This window comes from Marmota flaviventris, chromosome 2, assembly GCF_047511675.1.
Source record: "Marmota flaviventris isolate mMarFla1 chromosome 2, mMarFla1.hap1, whole genome shotgun sequence".
NCBI classification, from domain to species: Eukaryota; Metazoa; Chordata; class Mammalia; order Rodentia; family Sciuridae; genus Marmota; species Marmota flaviventris.
Window position 1 is genome coordinate 153894574 of NC_092499.1, and position 17271 is coordinate 153911844.

The 17271-nt window shown below is 38.6% G+C and overlaps 1 protein-coding gene across 2 annotated transcripts in view; it reads left to right on the top strand.

Moving 5' to 3' along the window:
• Ninl (ninein like) overlaps nt 1-17271 on the top strand; it is a 155587-nt gene that overhangs the window by 80928 nt on the left and 57388 nt on the right. For both annotated transcript variants that reach the window (XM_071608682.1, XM_071608683.1), the window contains exons 2-3: nt 6071-6261; nt 13705-13801. In XM_071608682.1, coding sequence (XP_071464783.1) covers nt 6082-6261; nt 13705-13801 — 277 coding nt within the window. In that variant the 5' untranslated portion in view covers nt 6071-6081. The remainder of the gene's footprint in view (nt 1-6070; nt 6262-13704; nt 13802-17271) is intronic.

The following is a 17271-nucleotide window of genomic DNA, read 5'->3' on the forward strand; positions in this document are numbered from 1 at the left end:
TGTTCCTTAGATGGTATCTTAGTCTGCTTGTGCTACTATAACACAGTATCCAAAGACAGGGAAATTTATAAATAACAGAAACTCATTTCTCACAGTTCTGGAGACTGTGAAGTCCCAGGGTCACAACGCTGACAGGTTTGGTGTCTGGTGAGGGCTGTTCTCTGCTTCCTACATGGAAGAAGGCCTGAGAGCAAAAGGGCCTGAGCTGGTTTCCTCCATCACTTTTCCTAGGTACTAATCTGTTTTCAGAACTGATCATGTTTATTTTTAGCAAGGTCTGTGTCTGCAGTGCCCCATGGGCCCCCTTTGGGCCTGCTCAGCACTGTCCTGCCCATGCTGTTATAGTCTGAGGCACAGGTTCTTTCCAAGCACCAGCCCTGCTGCCTGGCCTTCCAGGGGGCATGTATTTCTCTGGTCATTCAGCAACTAAAACTTCTATCTCCTGGATAAATCCAAGTCTAGCCTTCAAAATGTGAATTTGGCTGGGCACTTGGTGACTTCGAAGGCTGGGGCAAGAGGACTGCAAGTTTGAGGCTAGCCTCAGAAACTCAACGAGGCCCTAACAACTTAGGAAGACCGTGTCTCAGAATAATAAATTCCAAGGACTGGGGATGTAGCTCAGTGGTAAAGTACCCATGGGTTCAATCCCCGGTACCAAAAAAAAAAACAAAAAACAAAAAACCCTGTGGTCCTGAGAGGAAGTGAGGAAGGGGGTACCCCAGCCACTGTGGGTTATGAGGAAAAAGCTGTTCTTCTTGTCAGGTCTTATGGCCTGCAGTTCCAGTCTTTCAAGTTATTTATTTCTTTCTGTCTCTCCTTGACTCATGAAGGGTGTGTGGTGCTGCGGGGTGGGCCTTGCCACAAACAGAGTTTGTTTGTGGGCAGCTGGAGCCTCTTAGGCTCCGGTTGGATACTCTCTTTCTTCTCAGTTTAGAAAAAGAAAGATGCACCTCAGCAAGAACTTTGAATCACCATATTGTGCTGTTTGTTCTCCATGTACATAAAAAGCTGTGACACAGGGACAACTGAGAGCCAAGGCCACCCCTACTTGGCTCTGACACAGGACTTGCCCACAGCTGGGAGACTTTTCTCTTTACCTGTCAATCTTGGTAAAACAGTCCAGCCATCTAATGCTTCTTCAAACCCACCTGTCCCCTGGAGTACTCCCAAACCATCCCATAGAAGCAGCCTGCTGGGGTGGGTTAGTTGGAATAGCAGTTGGTTCACCCCTTTCAAGACTCACAGGAGAAATAGGGAGGGATGAATAGGGATGTTTATTGCCCATGATTTTTTAAAAACAAAACCTGAATTTGTCTGATGTTTCCTACTAAGAGAATATTTAGATATATTCTGTGGCATTCCTGCATACAAGATCATGTATGGCATTTTTAAAACTTTTTTTGTAGTTGTTGATGGACCTTTTATTTTTTAAAAAATTTATTTATATGTGTCGCTGAGGGTTGAACCCAGTGCCTCACACATTCTAGGCAGGTGCTCTCCTGCTGAGCCACAACCCCAGATCCTTGTATGGTGTTGTTTTTAAATGAGGAAGACATGGAAAGATCTCTGAGAACATCAGTTAAAAGAACAAGTTGCAAAATAATACGTCCTTTGTCATGTGAAAATAATGTATATCTATGTGTGTTATGTATGCACACATGCATGCCTGACTTAATATATTATAGAGACTTGGAAATAGTCTCAAAGCCTACACTCTGAGTAGTGGTTTTCATTAGGAATCAGGTTGGGTGGAGGGATGGAGTTTTGTTGTTGTTGTTTTGTTTGTTAATTTACATACTTCTAATTGTTTAAATTGATTACAACTAAATATAGGGGGAAATGGAGGAGATTTCAAAAACAGAATTTGTCCACCATTCATGAAGACACGGGAGTGGGGAGCACTGAAGGAAGTATTACTATGTTTAGCTCTGCCTGGGGTCAGTCCCTCCCAGTCACCCTGCACCACGGTGTTCTCATTCCTTGCCTTTCAGATTCTGAATTGTACCACTTGTCTTTTTTTTATTTTAATTGTCAGTGGACTTTTATTTTATTTATATGTGATGCTGAGACTCCAACCCAGTGCCTCACACATGCTAGGCAAGCAGTCTACCACTGAGCCATAACCCCAGCACCCCCACTTGTCTTTCTTACTGTGTGTTCTCCTGTGAATTTACTTCTGGCTTATCAAAAATTAGCATTTGCAAATATCAACAGTTTTTTTGTTTGTTTGCTTTTGTTTTGTTTTGTTTTTTTGGTACTGGGGATTAAACTCAGGGGCACTAGGTCACTGAGCCACATCCCCAGCCCTATTTTGTACTTTTTATTTAGAGACAGGGTCTCACTAAGCTGCTAAGCACCTTGCTGTTGCTGAGGCTGGCTTTGAACTTGCAATTCTCCTGTCTCACCCTCCTGAGCCACTGGGATTACAGGTGTGCACCACTGTGCCTGGCTCAAATATCAATATTATGAAGATCAGGATGAAAGGTTTTTGTCTACCAAAGAAAATAGTTTGAAAGATGTTGACTTAAGAAAGTTCAGTTTACTTTCTTACTGATTGTGGATGTTTTTCTGTCCATTTTTATTCTGGATGCTTCTTGCAGTGGGTTGAAAGAGTTACAGGTGTTCACCCTTCTTTGACCTTTCCTAACATCTGCGTAATCCTGTATTATGACAAAGTAATAAATAATTTGGTTAGCAAGCTTGGCGCACCCACAGAGATTGTTGAACAGGTTCATTACCATTTTATACTTCATGAGAGCTGAGATCATGAACTGGTTTATGTATCCTTAGTGTGGACACTGGCTAATTGTATACATTTTACAAACAGGTGTTTAAGAGATCAGAGGAGGCATTCTGCCTACTACAGTCACAGTGAAATATCAGGATGAAGATTCTACTTTTTTGTTTGCTGTTTAAACAAGGTCTCATTCTGTTGCCCCGGCTGATCCTAAATTCCTGGGCTCAAGGCATCCTTCTGCCTTAACTTCCCAAGTGCTGGGATTACAGGTATACTTCATCATGCCCAGCTTTAATGTTGATTTTTTTTTTTTTTGTCATTAGTTTTATTGCTTTTTCAACTAAGATGTTAAGCATGCAGAATTCCCATTGAAGGCTTAGTCTGAACATATTTCAGTCCTTGATACAGTTCTGACTCAGATCTCTCTGCCTTTTGTAGGTGTTGGCAAGTAAACACCATCTGCATCATTAAGTTGGCATTTATTGTGATGTGGCCTACTAGTAAGATGTGTTGCTTCATTATTTCATGTTTGTGAATGATCTGATTATTAATGAGTTTGATTGACTTTGTTTCCTTATCACGTTTCCTCTTAGATTTTTTCCTTAGTTTTTGTGCCTATATAATAGTCTGAACCATATGAAATTGCCATATTTGTGGGTCAAAATAGTTAAACTTTGGTTGGTTTGGTTGGTTCATCCTAATGTCTTTAGGACTTTAGTACTTTTCATGTTTTCTCAACATTTTTTTCCAGGTTTTTAAAAGTATTCTACTTGATATAAAATTTTTGAGAAATATAAAAAGTACAAAATAAGAAATATAAGCATATAATACCACGAAAGAATCTTACCATTTTAGTATAATTGAATTTTTCTTTTCCTTTCTTAAAATGTTTCCCCTAGAAATTGTAGACACTTCGTGACACAATTGTTACAAGGCATAAATGAATTATTATATATAAAATGACCAATAACTATATTAGCTATATAATCAAAATAGCTTTTATTCTTCCTCACTATTTTTCCATATTTTTATTGGTGATTATAGTTGTACATAATTTGTATATTTGTACATGCCCACAATATAACAACATAATTTGGCCCATATCATTCCTCAGTATTTCTACTTTTCTCCCCTCCTTCCTCTTCCTGGTCTCTTTCCTCTAGTCTACTGATTTCCCTTTGGTTTTCATGAGATTCTCTCCTGCCATACCTTTTACTTTTTCCTGTCTAATTTCTACATATGAAAGAAAACATATGACCCTTGAGCTTCCGACTTTGGCTTATTTCATTTAATGTGATATTCACAAATTCTATGCAGTGTCTTGCAGATGACATGATTTCATTCTCCTTTCTGACTAAATAAACCTACATTGTGTATATATACCACATGTTTTAATCCATTCATCCATTGGTGCATCCTATGCTGGTTCCATAATTTGGCTATTATGAATTGTGAACATGCATGGGTATGCATGTATCATGATAGCATGATGGCTTTAATTCTTTAGGATAAATACCAGGTCATATGTGGTTTCCAGCATTGATTATTGTTTGTATTCTTGATGACTGCCATTCTGACTGAATTGAGATGAAATCTCAATGTAGTTTTGATTTGCATTTCCCTAAATGCTAATGATATTGAACATTTTTTTGTATATTGGTTGTCCATTTGTGTTTCTTTTGAGAAATGTCAGTTTAGTTCCTTTGCCCCTTTATTAATTGGGTTATTTGATTTTTAGGTATTAAGTTTGTTGAATTCTTTATATATTCTGGATATTAATTTTCTGTCGAAAGAGTAGCTGGCAAAGATATTCTTCCATTCTATGGGTTCTCTCTTTACATATCTAATTGTTTCTTTTGCTGTGTAGAGGCTTTTTAATTTTGATGCCATCTCATTTAATAACTCTTGTATTCTGTCTCAATATTTACTAACTGTACTTCCCATACTAGTAAATATTTTTATAGAAATATGAGTTTTGAGATAATTTAATATTATGTCATATAACCACACTTGTAATTTAACAAACATTTTTCCTTTGTTTTATAATTTAGGTTGTTTTCTTTCCTGTTCTTTCATAAATAATACTCCGATGAACTCATATCTTTGTATCTGTTTCATAAATACAAAGGAATTTTATGTAAGTGAAATAATTAGATCAGATGATAAGAATATTTAAATATGTTTTTATATATAGACACAATATCCTGCAGAAATACTTATTGGTTGGTCCTTTCTCTGGTGATGTGTAAGATCTTTCTTATTAGTCTTCAGTTTGAGTGAGCAAGGAAGGTTTTTAGTCTGGATAATTTGACAGTCATAAATAGTCTTGTTGTTTTAGTTTGAATGCTTTTAGATGGTTTGTTAATCATATGATTTCTTGGGAGATATATTCATATCATATGTGTATCTTTATTGGAGTTCTTATCTTTATTGGAGTTCTTACAAGCACTTTGTGAAATTTGGGTTAAGTTTTTACTACTAATTTTAGTATTTGTAAGTAAATACTTGTATTTGTAAGGGAAAGACCCTGTATTTGTAAGGAAAAAACACATTAGTTTATGTACACAGAAAAATCGGAATGTGTGTTAGCCAAAATACTAATAAATTTTTAGGTGGTAGAATTTTGGATGCTTTACCTTTGTATTTAGCTCTTTTTTCTTTTTCCTTTCCCTTTCTTTCTCTTCTCTTTTCTCCTTTTCCTCCCCCTCCCCTCTTCTCCTCTCTTTTCTCTTCAAGACAGTCTTACTGTGTTGCCCAGGTGGGCCTCAAACTCTTGGACTTAAAGTGATCTTCTTGCCTCAACCTTGCAGGGAGCTTGAGACTACAGGTGCATGTCACAGAGTTCCATGTCTCCTGTTTTCTGTTTATTCTATAATAAATTTTTAATTATTTATTTTATTTTATTTTTGGTACTGGGGATTGAACTCAGAGGCAGTTGACCACGGAGCCACATCCCCAGCCTTATTGTATTTTATTTAGAGACAGGGTCTCACTGAGTTGCTTAGTGCCTCACCATTGCTGAGGCTGGCTTTGAACTCGCTATCCTCTTGTCTCTGCCTTCAGAGCTGCTGGGATTACAGGCGTATGCCAGTCATTTTCTTGTGATTTATGATCAAAGCACTGGTCTTTCTATCCTGAGTCCTTGTTAACTGCTTCAGGCCTTTTGTGTAAAGGTGAAATTAATTCCTCCCAGCTGCACTTGACTCTAATACAACTCCTGATGCCTGTTCCCGCATACCAGCTCTGTGACCTGTGTTTGTCCAGCCATGTAGAAAGGATGTGGGGTGGCAAGAAATTTGTCCTAACGTTTTTATTTTCCACTGTCATGGCTAGCCTGCTATGGGATGGATGAAGAAGAGAACCACTATGTCTCACAGCTCAGGGAAGTCTACAACAGTTGTGACACTACTGGGACAGGATTTCTGGACCGAGACGAGTTGACCCAACTGTGCTGTAAGCTTCACCTGGAAAAGCAGCTGCCTATACTCCTGCAGACTCTTCTTGGAAGCAACCACTTTGCCAGGGTGGGTATTAGATTCCATTTTCATGAAGAAGAGCACAGAGTTGTGTAGTTGGCTATTATAGGTATTAGGTAAATATCAGTTGAGGAAAGATACTTGTCAAAGGAAAGTTATTAGCAAATGGAATGATGTTTTCCTTCTTTGCCAATCCTACAATTTAGGAAATTCTTTAGGATTACTTTTTTTTTTTTTTTTTTTTTTTTTTTTTAACTACGAGAGTAACTTTCAGAGGTTTTTCTTGGGAATAGAATGGAGAAAAGTTTGGGTAAGGGGTTACCAAACTTGGATCTTGTAGCAACTCAGCTGGTAAATCATTCAGATATAATTTCAAACTGGGTAGTTTGTCTTAGAAAATTAACCAACTTGAAATTTATTGAACTTAAATGATACCCATCTTCAAGGTGCCTGTAATTTCATCTAGGCCAGACAGAAAATGGAAACACTAGGAAATTCAAGGTCACCTAGAATGGTGACCTACATTCTAGATCACAACCTGCTCTCAGTATCAGAAACACTAAAAGGCACCCTGGACCTACCTCCCTTTCTACTTCTTAGGAGTATTAATGATTTAAAAAAACCAAAAACCCAGTACCAATTATCATACTGGTCATTTTTGATGAAAGAACATTTTCCCCACAGGATTCAATAAAACTATTTTAATTTTAAATGGAAAAAACTCGAGTCTGTAAATTTAGTCATTAATACATAATTCTAATTTTAAAAATAAATATTATAATATTTGAATTAGCAAGGTTGTTTTTGAACCTTGCTAATGTTTATTTTAAAATCCTAGATCTTGCTAAAGAAACATTATTAAGCCAGAAAGGAAATTTGCCTAAATTTCTTGTGAGTACCATGAGGAATTTCCATGCCTGTTTTATATTATATCATCTTGGCGTGTTTTAAAAAAAAAATACCAGTGGGGGTGCTGGGATTGTGGCTCAGCAGTGGAGCACTCGCCTAGCATGCGCAAAGCGCTGGGTTCGATCCTCAGCACCACATAAAAATAAATAAATAAAGGTATTATGTCCGACTACAACTAAAAATATATATATTAAAAAAAGAGGGGGGCTGGGGCTCAGTTGTAGAGCGCTTGCCTAGCACGTGCAAGGCCCTAGGGTTTATCCTCAGCACTACATATAAATAAAGGTATTGTGTGCAACTACAACTAAAATAATAATAATAATTATAATAAATATTTTTTTTAAATGACCAGTGGGGAGGATCTTAACCTTGAATATTTTAAATTTGGGCAGAGAGAATTCTTCTTTTTAAAAAAATGATTCTTAACATAGTGTCACTGGGAGTAATTTTAAAGTCAAACCAGACTCTAGAGCACAGATGTAGCCCTTTCATTTCAATGAATGAGTCAGAGATCATATGGAGATGAGTGGGTTGTCTTGTTAGGGAAAACACCTGAATGCCAATGGGGTTCTTTCTGTTTTGAGAGCTGTGAAAGTGAAGGGCATGAGGAAATATACAAGTCCAAATGGTACCAGTCTAAAATGGCACCAAACTGGTCCATCATATCCTTCTACTGCCTGATGGAAGATAGTCAGCTGATAATTTTATCAAAGATGCAAAGGAAACCTGATTAGATTAAGCAAAACTTGCCATTTTATTATACATGAATATACACATCAAACATTTTTGAAGCACCTCATAATGTGTTAATCAATACCAGCTGTTAGGAATGCAGAGCTGAGAGAAATACAATTTCTATCTTAATGGGAAATGTATATAGGCAAGGTTATTCAAGATTAGAACTTGTCTTTTCATTTTGGGATTGATTAAATAAATTCTGGTAGGTCCATATGATGAAATTTTATGCAGCCCTAAAAAGAAATGAGACTTCAGCCATTTCAGTGGTGGCAAGTTAGCAAACTCTGGCCAACCTTCCTCATAGTGCAAGAAAACCAAAAATCTCAAAGACAGTAAAGAGCAAAACAGACTTAGCAAGAAATTACTAGTCCAAAAATCCGTGCTAAACCAAGTACCTAGAGAGGTGACCTCAACACACAAAACCCCATTTGCCCTCAGAGTATTTTCTGATCATAAGTAAGCAACTGTAAAATTGATCTCAGAGGACTCAAAAGGGAAATATGTCAAAACCAGGTTTGCCCAATGTTAGAATATGGGAAACCAGCCCCAAATTTAAGGGAGAATCCTAATGGGTAACACCTGTTGGACAAAGATGACTTGCATGTCAGTCAGCTTTTGTGCTTCTTTGTGGTTTGGTCTTGTGTCCCCCTCAGGAGTCTACATATCCTCAAGCTTTTCACTTAAAGCCTTAGTATTGCTGTGACATTTGGCAAAGGCAAACAAATGCTCACTCTTAAGCTCTGAAATTAGCCCTAAGTAATAGCTAAATACAATGACCAGCATATAATTGGGTTAGCAGGCACACAACAAACAAATCAGGTTGAGTAAGAACCAACAAAAACAAGAAACAATGGAAGCAGACCCACAAAATCTAAAACAATTATTGTTACCATATTAGGAGGCTTTTAAAAAATAAATTTGAAAAGATCCATAGGACTTCTTAGAGGGATGGCTAAGAAGTGATATAACAAATCTAAACATGAAAACAAATTAGACTGAAAAGTCTAATCATCCAGAATGTAGCATGAAGATAGATAAAAACAAAAAGATGGTAAAGGGGTAGAGTGATAAGGTTCAGGATTCTTTGAATTGGAGACCCAGGAGGAAAGGAGAGAAGCATTATATGAAGAGATACTAGGAGATAATGTTCAGAACAGATGAAGCATACTGCTTGGGATTCCAAAAGCCCATGGTATTCCAAAGAGTATATATAAAAAGAAATCCTCACCTGACTATATTGTTGTGATACTGAAGGAAAACAAAGACAGACATGTTAAAAGTGGTCACAGGTGGGTACATAGGATCTCTTTATTTTTCTTATAACTGCATCTGAATCTATAATTATCTCAAAATGAAAAGTTTAACAATTTTTTTAAAGCAGCCAGAGAAAAGACATATCCTAAAAATGAACCATAATTAGATTGATAGCTGCCTTCTCCACTGCAATAGAGGGAAGAATACAATGGTCAGTACCTCCAATGTGCTGAAAGAAAATAACTGCTGACCTAAGGTCCATTCCTGGCAAAAGCGTCTTCTGAGAATAAAGGTGAAAAAAAAAATCCCTCTAGATGTGAGAAACAAAATTCTGCTTAGCAGTGAAAGAACATAGAGTCAAACACATAGGATTTGTTGAGCACCTACAGCAGTCAGCTCATAATCCAGCTGGGCTGACAGAAAAATAATTTTATACACAGGGAAAGTAGCAGCTTGCCATCATGGTGTTACCGCTGAAGTATAACACCGAGGCAAGTGTAGAGTGGAAAGTGGAAGGTTTTATTAAAGGACAGCAGACAAGACTTCTCCCCGGAGGAAGAAGGGGACCTGAAAGGCGGAATCCTTGGAAGGAGGAGGTCTTTCCTTTTTTATATCTAAGGTCTTCTTTTAGTCCTCCCACATTCCTGTCCTTTATTTCCCTCTATCCTGCAGTGATAGAATGCAGGTGGGACGGCCCAAAGATGGGAGATAGGTGGACTGGAGGAGTAATCTGGGCAGGAAGGGCCTGGGGTGGCTTGATTAGCACCTCCCTGTTTGCTGGGAGCTACTTCTTTAACAGTTCCTTGGATGGATTCCAGGTCTTGGGGACATTAACATTTTAATTTCCCTAACTGCTGTTCTGGTTTCCTGGACTCCATTCGATAATGGTCTCCATTTTCTTTATCTTACTCAATATTAGACCCGATTTACCTAATTACACTAACTACCTATTGTTATGCTCGAATTCGGGACCCCCAAAAGACCACCAGAGATCAAGATCAATGTAAGCAGCAAAGAGGTGTTTATTGTGAGCTAGCTCGGTCCTCTGCGCGCACACACAGCAACTGGTGACACTGAGAGGCCCCGAGCCCAGGGTTTGCAGCAGTTTTATACATTCTTTGAAGGCAGGGACCCCCACATACATCATAGCATCTCTTAGCAAATCATCACACACCTCGGGAAAATCAAATAACAACTCTAAAACATGATTAGCACATTCACTGGCGGGAACAAGTTGGGTAGGGGTGATTGGTTACTACAAGAGGGGGATTCATTTGAACTGATTGGTTTAAGCCAAGAGGGGTGTTCATGCTGAACTACATGGTTTCCCAACACCATAAACTACTGGGAGGGTCATCTGGCATCCCAGGTATTTCCCTGTCTCATGCTGATTGGTGGCTGCTAGGGGGTTGCTATGAGTCCTCACCTAGCCTGACTGAGTCGGGACACCTGGCCAGCAGATCTCTCCTGTTATTTGTAGATAAACAACTTAGCAGGGTGGGAATGTGCCTAGGAGTGCTCTGTGGGTCTTTCCAAGGACAAAGGTGATGTCCCTTCCTTGGACAGGCTTTGCTCTGAGGTAGAGGCTGTTTTTTCACTATCTTTAAATCTGGCTTCAGTGGGAGCAACAGAGATATGCTCATTCAAGTTGTTTGCAAGATTTGGAAATCAGAATAACCTGCAGCTCTAACATCTGTGGTGCTGATACTGCCAGTTACTGATGAGTAACTGATGAGTTCTGCTTCCTCACATGTTGAAGTATAACACTAGAGAAGTACGCTGAGGCAAGCATATAAAGCAGGGTTTATTTTAAAAGGGTTTCCTGGTATCCCAAGAAGTGAGAGGTTTTGCCTTTTTTTATTAAATAATTAATTAATTAATTTAGTAGTTGCAGTTGGACAGAATGCCTTTATTTTATTTGTTTATTTTTATGTTGGTGCTGAGGATCAAACCCAGTTCCTCATGCATGCAAGGCAAGCACTCTGCCACTGAGCCATAGCCACAGCCCAGGTTTTGCCCTTTTTAATATGACCTGAGCTTCCTTTGTTCTTCCCCTTCTCTTTCTCCTTCCTGCAAATGTGACTAGGTCCAGGAAATAGTCTGTGGGATGGCCAAAAGGTGGGAAACAGGTGAGCTGAAGAGGCCTGAGAGGAGTGATCCGTGCAGGAAGGGGGAGTAATTAACAACTCCCTGTAGGGGATGAGAATCCCTGGGACAACAGGTTGGAGCAGGGTCAGGTTCTTGATAAGGGTGGAGGAAGGGCTCTGAAGGAACTAACATTTCAATCCCTCCAGTCTCTGGATCTGACCCTTGCCTGTCTGCCTAACTCTGGCTTCAGAGCTATTTTGACCTAATAGCTCTTCTGTTGATTTATTTCTGCCTGGGTTTCATTGAAGCATAGAGAAAAGAGCACATAGCAAAATGTTCAGCACAAGGAATATTCCAAACTAAGCACACCTGTGTGACCTGAACCTTTGCTAATCTTCTTTACTTCAGTAACACTTTTTACCTAAAAATCCATTTTCTTTTATATCAAAAAGATATAAAAGCCCCTGAATGCCTGCTCATGTGCCTTTTGGTCCCTCTGTCACCAGAGGTTAACCACCATCCTGGCACTAATATCATAAGTTTGTTTTGCTTATTTCTGAACTTTACATAAATGAAAATATACTCTACATACTCAATACATAACTCTTTGTCTCCTTTTATTCAATATTATGTTGCTGAGATAATTTCACAATGTAATATCTATCAGTGGTTTGGTCCCCCCCCCCCGCCAAGGTCATATATTTTGTTGTATGATACTATTATGGTTTATTGGTCCTTTCTGTTTAAATGGGATCAGAATAATTTCCACTATTCTAGAAGAATAAATTATCATTATATGTTATAAATTGTTATTCTGCTAAGAAAAAAGATAGCATGTGAAATTAAAACATCTCAGACAAACTAAAAGTTTGGCATCAGTATATATAAGAAAAATGAAATTATAAATGTCATATTTTAAATAGATGGAAAATCATCCCAGATGCAAGGTCAGAAATGCAAGAAGAAATGAAAAACAGTGTAATTCTAAATGAACATCCACTAGGTAAAGTTAAAATTAACATTTTTGAGGGTTGAAAATATAAAAAACTATAATTCATGGTAGCAAAGGTATCAAAGTCAGGAGTGTAGTAAGTGGACTTTTTAAGCATTATACCTGCTTTGCATTATCATAGAACATGGCAAGATTATTGATTAATAGTCAATTTTGTGAAACAAAGAATACATTTTGCAAGTTTCAAGATAATTAGTAAAAGAACGGAAAAGACTATATAACTTCTACATTAATAAAGAGAAAATGGAGTCCTAAAATATAACTATTTAAATATAAATATAAAAATATAATCAATGATCCAAACAACAGAATGAAAAGTACAAGCAAGTAGGTCAATTTGAAGGTACAAAATAGTGATTAAAATCCAAATATAATCAGTAATTACATTAAGTATACGTAGACTAAATATTTCAGTTAAAAGATAGTCTAGAAAAAAAAGAGCTATAATACTGCTCACAAGAGATAATCTGAAACAAGAACATAAATAATTGGAGTTAAAAGTTTGATGAAAAGATGTGTCATATAAACACTGACAAAAAGAAAGTTGGGGTAATTTTTTGATATAAAAGAAAATGGATTTTTAGGTAAAAAGTGTTACTGAAGTAAAGAAAATTAGCAAAGGTTCAGTTCACTAAAGGGATGTAATATACATTCTGTGACCCAGGATTCCTGTTCTTAGGTGTGTGCCGTGGAGAAATCACAAAGGTCATGTGAAGCATTGTTTAAATTAGGTTTGTTTTTAATAATTAAACACTGGGAACAGTGGAAAGGTATGTCAGTAGAACAATGGATTGATGGTGGCATGGTTATATAGGAGAATACTATGCAGCAGAGAAAATGAATGAAGTATACCTATGCACAGCAACTTAAATGAATATTGTAGAAGTAATGTTGAACCATAAAAGCAAGATAAAAACAAGAATTTTACAATTCCATTTAAATCAAATTCAAAAAAGAGCCCAAACCAAAACATGTTTTTTAAAACATGGATGGTCTGTTTCTTGATGGAAAGTGATATAATTAATATTTGTTTTATATGTATTAATATTTTATGGTCATCGGATTTCTTTTTTATACACTGTTTTCTTCCTAATTTTTAGAATCTTTCTCATTTTTAGAGATGGGTCTCTCTATGTTGCTCAAGCTGGGCTTGAACTCCTGGGCTCCAGTGATCCTCCTCCCTCAGCCTCCTAAGTAGCTGGGACTATAGTACACACCACTGCATCTGGCTACTGTTTACTAGTTATGTTGATCTGCTTTTATAAAACTGTGTTTATTTGGTGGTGAGATTATGGTTCATTGTTGCCTTCTTATTATATTCTTCTATTGTAAATAATCTTAAGGACATATATGATAAGTACATATAGGAAAAAGTAAAATGAATGTTCTCAAACTATAAGGCAAATAATCAGTTGTTTCTGAGAAAAAAATGCAAAGGCTATCAAGTGGGTCTGTCTAAAGTAACATGGTCCTCTCTTAAATTCATACAGGTTAACTTTGAGGAATTTAAGGAAGGTTTTGTGGCTGTGCTGTCATCCACTGTTGGTGTCGGCCCCTTAGATGAAGAGAGTAGTTCTTTGGAATCAGGTAAGAGGGTTTCCTCCTGTCAGCTTTAGTTTCTTTTCATTACTCATGGCCTGAGTATAACCAAGCAGTTCTGTAAACTAAATTCTAACCCCACTTTCTGTCACTACCAAACTATGTAGACTTGGGCAAAACATTTGGACCTTTTCTCCTTTCATTTCCTCATCTGTAAAGTAGTGGCATTTAATGACATATGCTGTGCCTGCAGCGGATGGCTTCACCAGATGGAGTGTGTGATGGGTGTGGAGGAGGGAGCAGTGCAGTGCTGATGGAAGTGTGGCTTTCCAGGGCTCTCAGGGTGACAAACAGTCAGGCTGTCAACCTGCACAGGACACCATGGCATCTACTTTGTCACAGATTCTTAGCTTTCCATCACGGTGATCAAAATACCTGACAAAAACAACTTAGAAAATAAAAGACTTATTTTGACTCATTGGTTTCATTCCATGGTCAGCTGGCTCCATTGTTTTGGGCCTTAGATGAGGCAAAATATAAGATCCCGGGGGTTTGTGGCAGAGGAGAACTGCTCAGCTCATGGAAACCAAGAAGCAGAGAGAAAGAGAGAGAGCAAGGGTCAGTGGTCACCAAAGGTCACCACCTGCCTGTAGTTTTCACCTCCTTTCCAGGAGTCCATTGAGATCATAAATCCATCAAATGCCCAGAGACATGTGATCTGCAAGGTGAAAGGTGATGCACAGTACTCATTTGTTACCACTGCCCTACTGGATGTGCTGTGGGACCAGTTTAGAGAGTATGAAATGGTGGCCGGCAGTTCCTCTGTGCCCCACGGCATACTGGTCAGACAGGTGCATGGCTATGGAATTACAGTATTGGGCAGAAAAGAAACTGGCAGGGGACAAAGAGCTTGTGCCATGTGTATTCTGAGCTTTATGTATATTATTTAGATTCTGTTTCACACTCATAGAAATCCTGTGGTGGTGTTATACCCACTATGCAGGTGACAAAACTGAGACCCTAGGTGGAAAGGGATTTGTCCATGATCTCACAGTTAGTAGTTGCTGAGGAGCCCCAATTTTCCAGCTTTAAACCCTTGTACATGGAACCCTGATTATTCCATTAGATGCTGTTTGGTCAGGCTCCCTTCTTACTCCTTGCTGGATGTAGAGACCTTGGGCACAGTGCAGGTTACAGGGAGACCTTCAGTCAAATCAGCCCCACTCAAACCATTTGCATGATCCTGTCAATGCCTTGTCTCACACCTTTCTCTCTAAGATGAGAAAAGGGCCACTTGCCTTTCCTGAGTCACCGGAGTTTATAACACAATCAGAAATATCAAAGTGCCTTCAGAAAAGTGAGGCCCAGGGCTGGGGTTGTGGCTCAGTGGTAGAGCGCTTGCCCAGCATGTGTGAGGCACTGGGTTTGATTCTCAGCACTGCATATAAATAAGTAAAATAAAGATCCATTGACAACTAAAAAATATTTAAGAAAAGAAAAGAGAGACCCAGCCCTACTGCTGTCTACTCCCTTGTCTATACCAAACAACACAGGAAGACCTCTCTGCCATGTGGTGCTCTTAAGCTTAAAACTCTCCTTCTGTGCCACATGTTCTTACTTCTTACAAAGAAACAAACTCATTGAGGATCTGTGCTTTTTCTCATCAAGTCCAGTTTTCTTTTGGATTAGAATTTCAAAGCTTTCTTTAACAGAATGGTCCTATGCCCACCTGAGATTCTGTTCCTCCTGCCAGTGGGTAGACTTCATCTCCTTGTCCTCCTCCATACACCCCTCTCTGCTAGCTAAAAGGCTGAATCGGTATATTTAGGCTGCACATTTTCTTTTTGTGCAAAAGATAGCCCTGAGAAAGACTCGAATCTCTGCTGACTCCTCTGCAAAGACTCTTGTCTTCCTCCCAGCACATGTTCCATCTACTTATTTTACCACCTGTATTCTGAAAGAAAAATTTCTAACTCCTAAACTCCCTTGATATTTGAGCTATCTTTTAATTTTTAAGCTTATATCATTTTTATAATGAATACAGTGCTTTCAATAAAGAATGACTATTATTATGTTTCTGACTCATTTACAGAATTTTTTTTTATTAGTTACACATGACAGTACAATGATCTTGACATATCATATATTTGACTCAAATATATCAGGTGATATCCAAAAAATAAAAAAAAAAATGTTTATTACAAAAAAATCATATATATAGCAATGGTTCCAAAGAAGTAATTTTTTTGTCAGGAATAAACATTTGGACAGGAATCAAAGTTTTGGTACTATTTTTATGTACTTTTACTTATAGTGAATAATCTTTACACCATTTCTTCATTTTACTTTTTGGGATTAATCACAATTTATATATCTTCTAAAAGGGCACTAAAGGCAGAAAAATATTAATAGCTTATGTTTAAATTACCTACATTATTTGATCTTTCACTTTTTGAACAAAAAAAAATCTACATAAAACCATCTCAATAAATATCTGTATCTCTGGTTAAAAAAAAAAAAAAAAGGCTGAACTGGTGCTGTGCACTTGTGGTATGGAGAGTCAAGGTCAGTCCTGCCTGTGCTCTCCAGGGTTGAGCTTGGTTCAGTATTCCCCCACCCAGCCCTTCTCATTGTGCTCACTGGCCTGCCCATCCCCCATGTGCATCCCATGTCCCCGGTGCCTTCAATCCCCTTCTTGCCCCCTCTGTTTCCTGCTGCTGCAGGGCTCTGGTCTCAGGCCCTGCTTGCCTCCTCTGCTCTAGTCAAGATGTCATCCTTTTCCTGATTTTCAGTCTCTTAGCTGCTCCTTCTTGTCACCCTCACTGTGATCAGAAAAATGTGCTTTGGATACTTTAGTGGCATCTAGAGTTTCACGAGGTGAGTATATATCTTGCATTTTGAAGATCACCCCTGCTTCCTGGTCATCTTTCTCCTTTTATTAAAGAAAAGCCAATATTGAACGTACAAATACATGCATTTTGCTTTTTTGGACTTTGTTACACTTTCTTCTGCTCTGTGTGTATTTCCTGCACATAGTGTGCAGGATTTTGGCGGAGTGTGTGCTCTCTACTCTGGGCTGCTGCAGGGTGTGTTGGGTCATGTGCCTCAGGTGCCCTGAGGGTGGTACGACAGGAGACTGGCCCAAAGTACACCAGAAAGATGCCAGTCCCAGGTGACTTATGGTGCTCCTCACCCCAGAGGGAGAGACCCTGTGATTCTGTGGGGACTAGAGAGCTGTTCCTGGCATTGTTGCCATTGCCCTCTCCTCTGCCATTTTGTTTCTGTGCTGACAAGCCTCGTGGACTGTCGTCTGTGATGGAGAACCTGATGGAGGGTGGTTTCTCCATGGGCTTCTCTGATGAGAACGTTGAGGAGGATTATGAAAGAGCATGTGTCGTTCTGGGCAGCTTATTGCTCTAAGTAGCATGAGGGGAGGGTGGGCCTGAGCATAGACAAAGGGGCAGGAACAGATGAGAGTGGATCGCACCATCCCCAGGTGTGCAGGTGTGTAGTTGAGG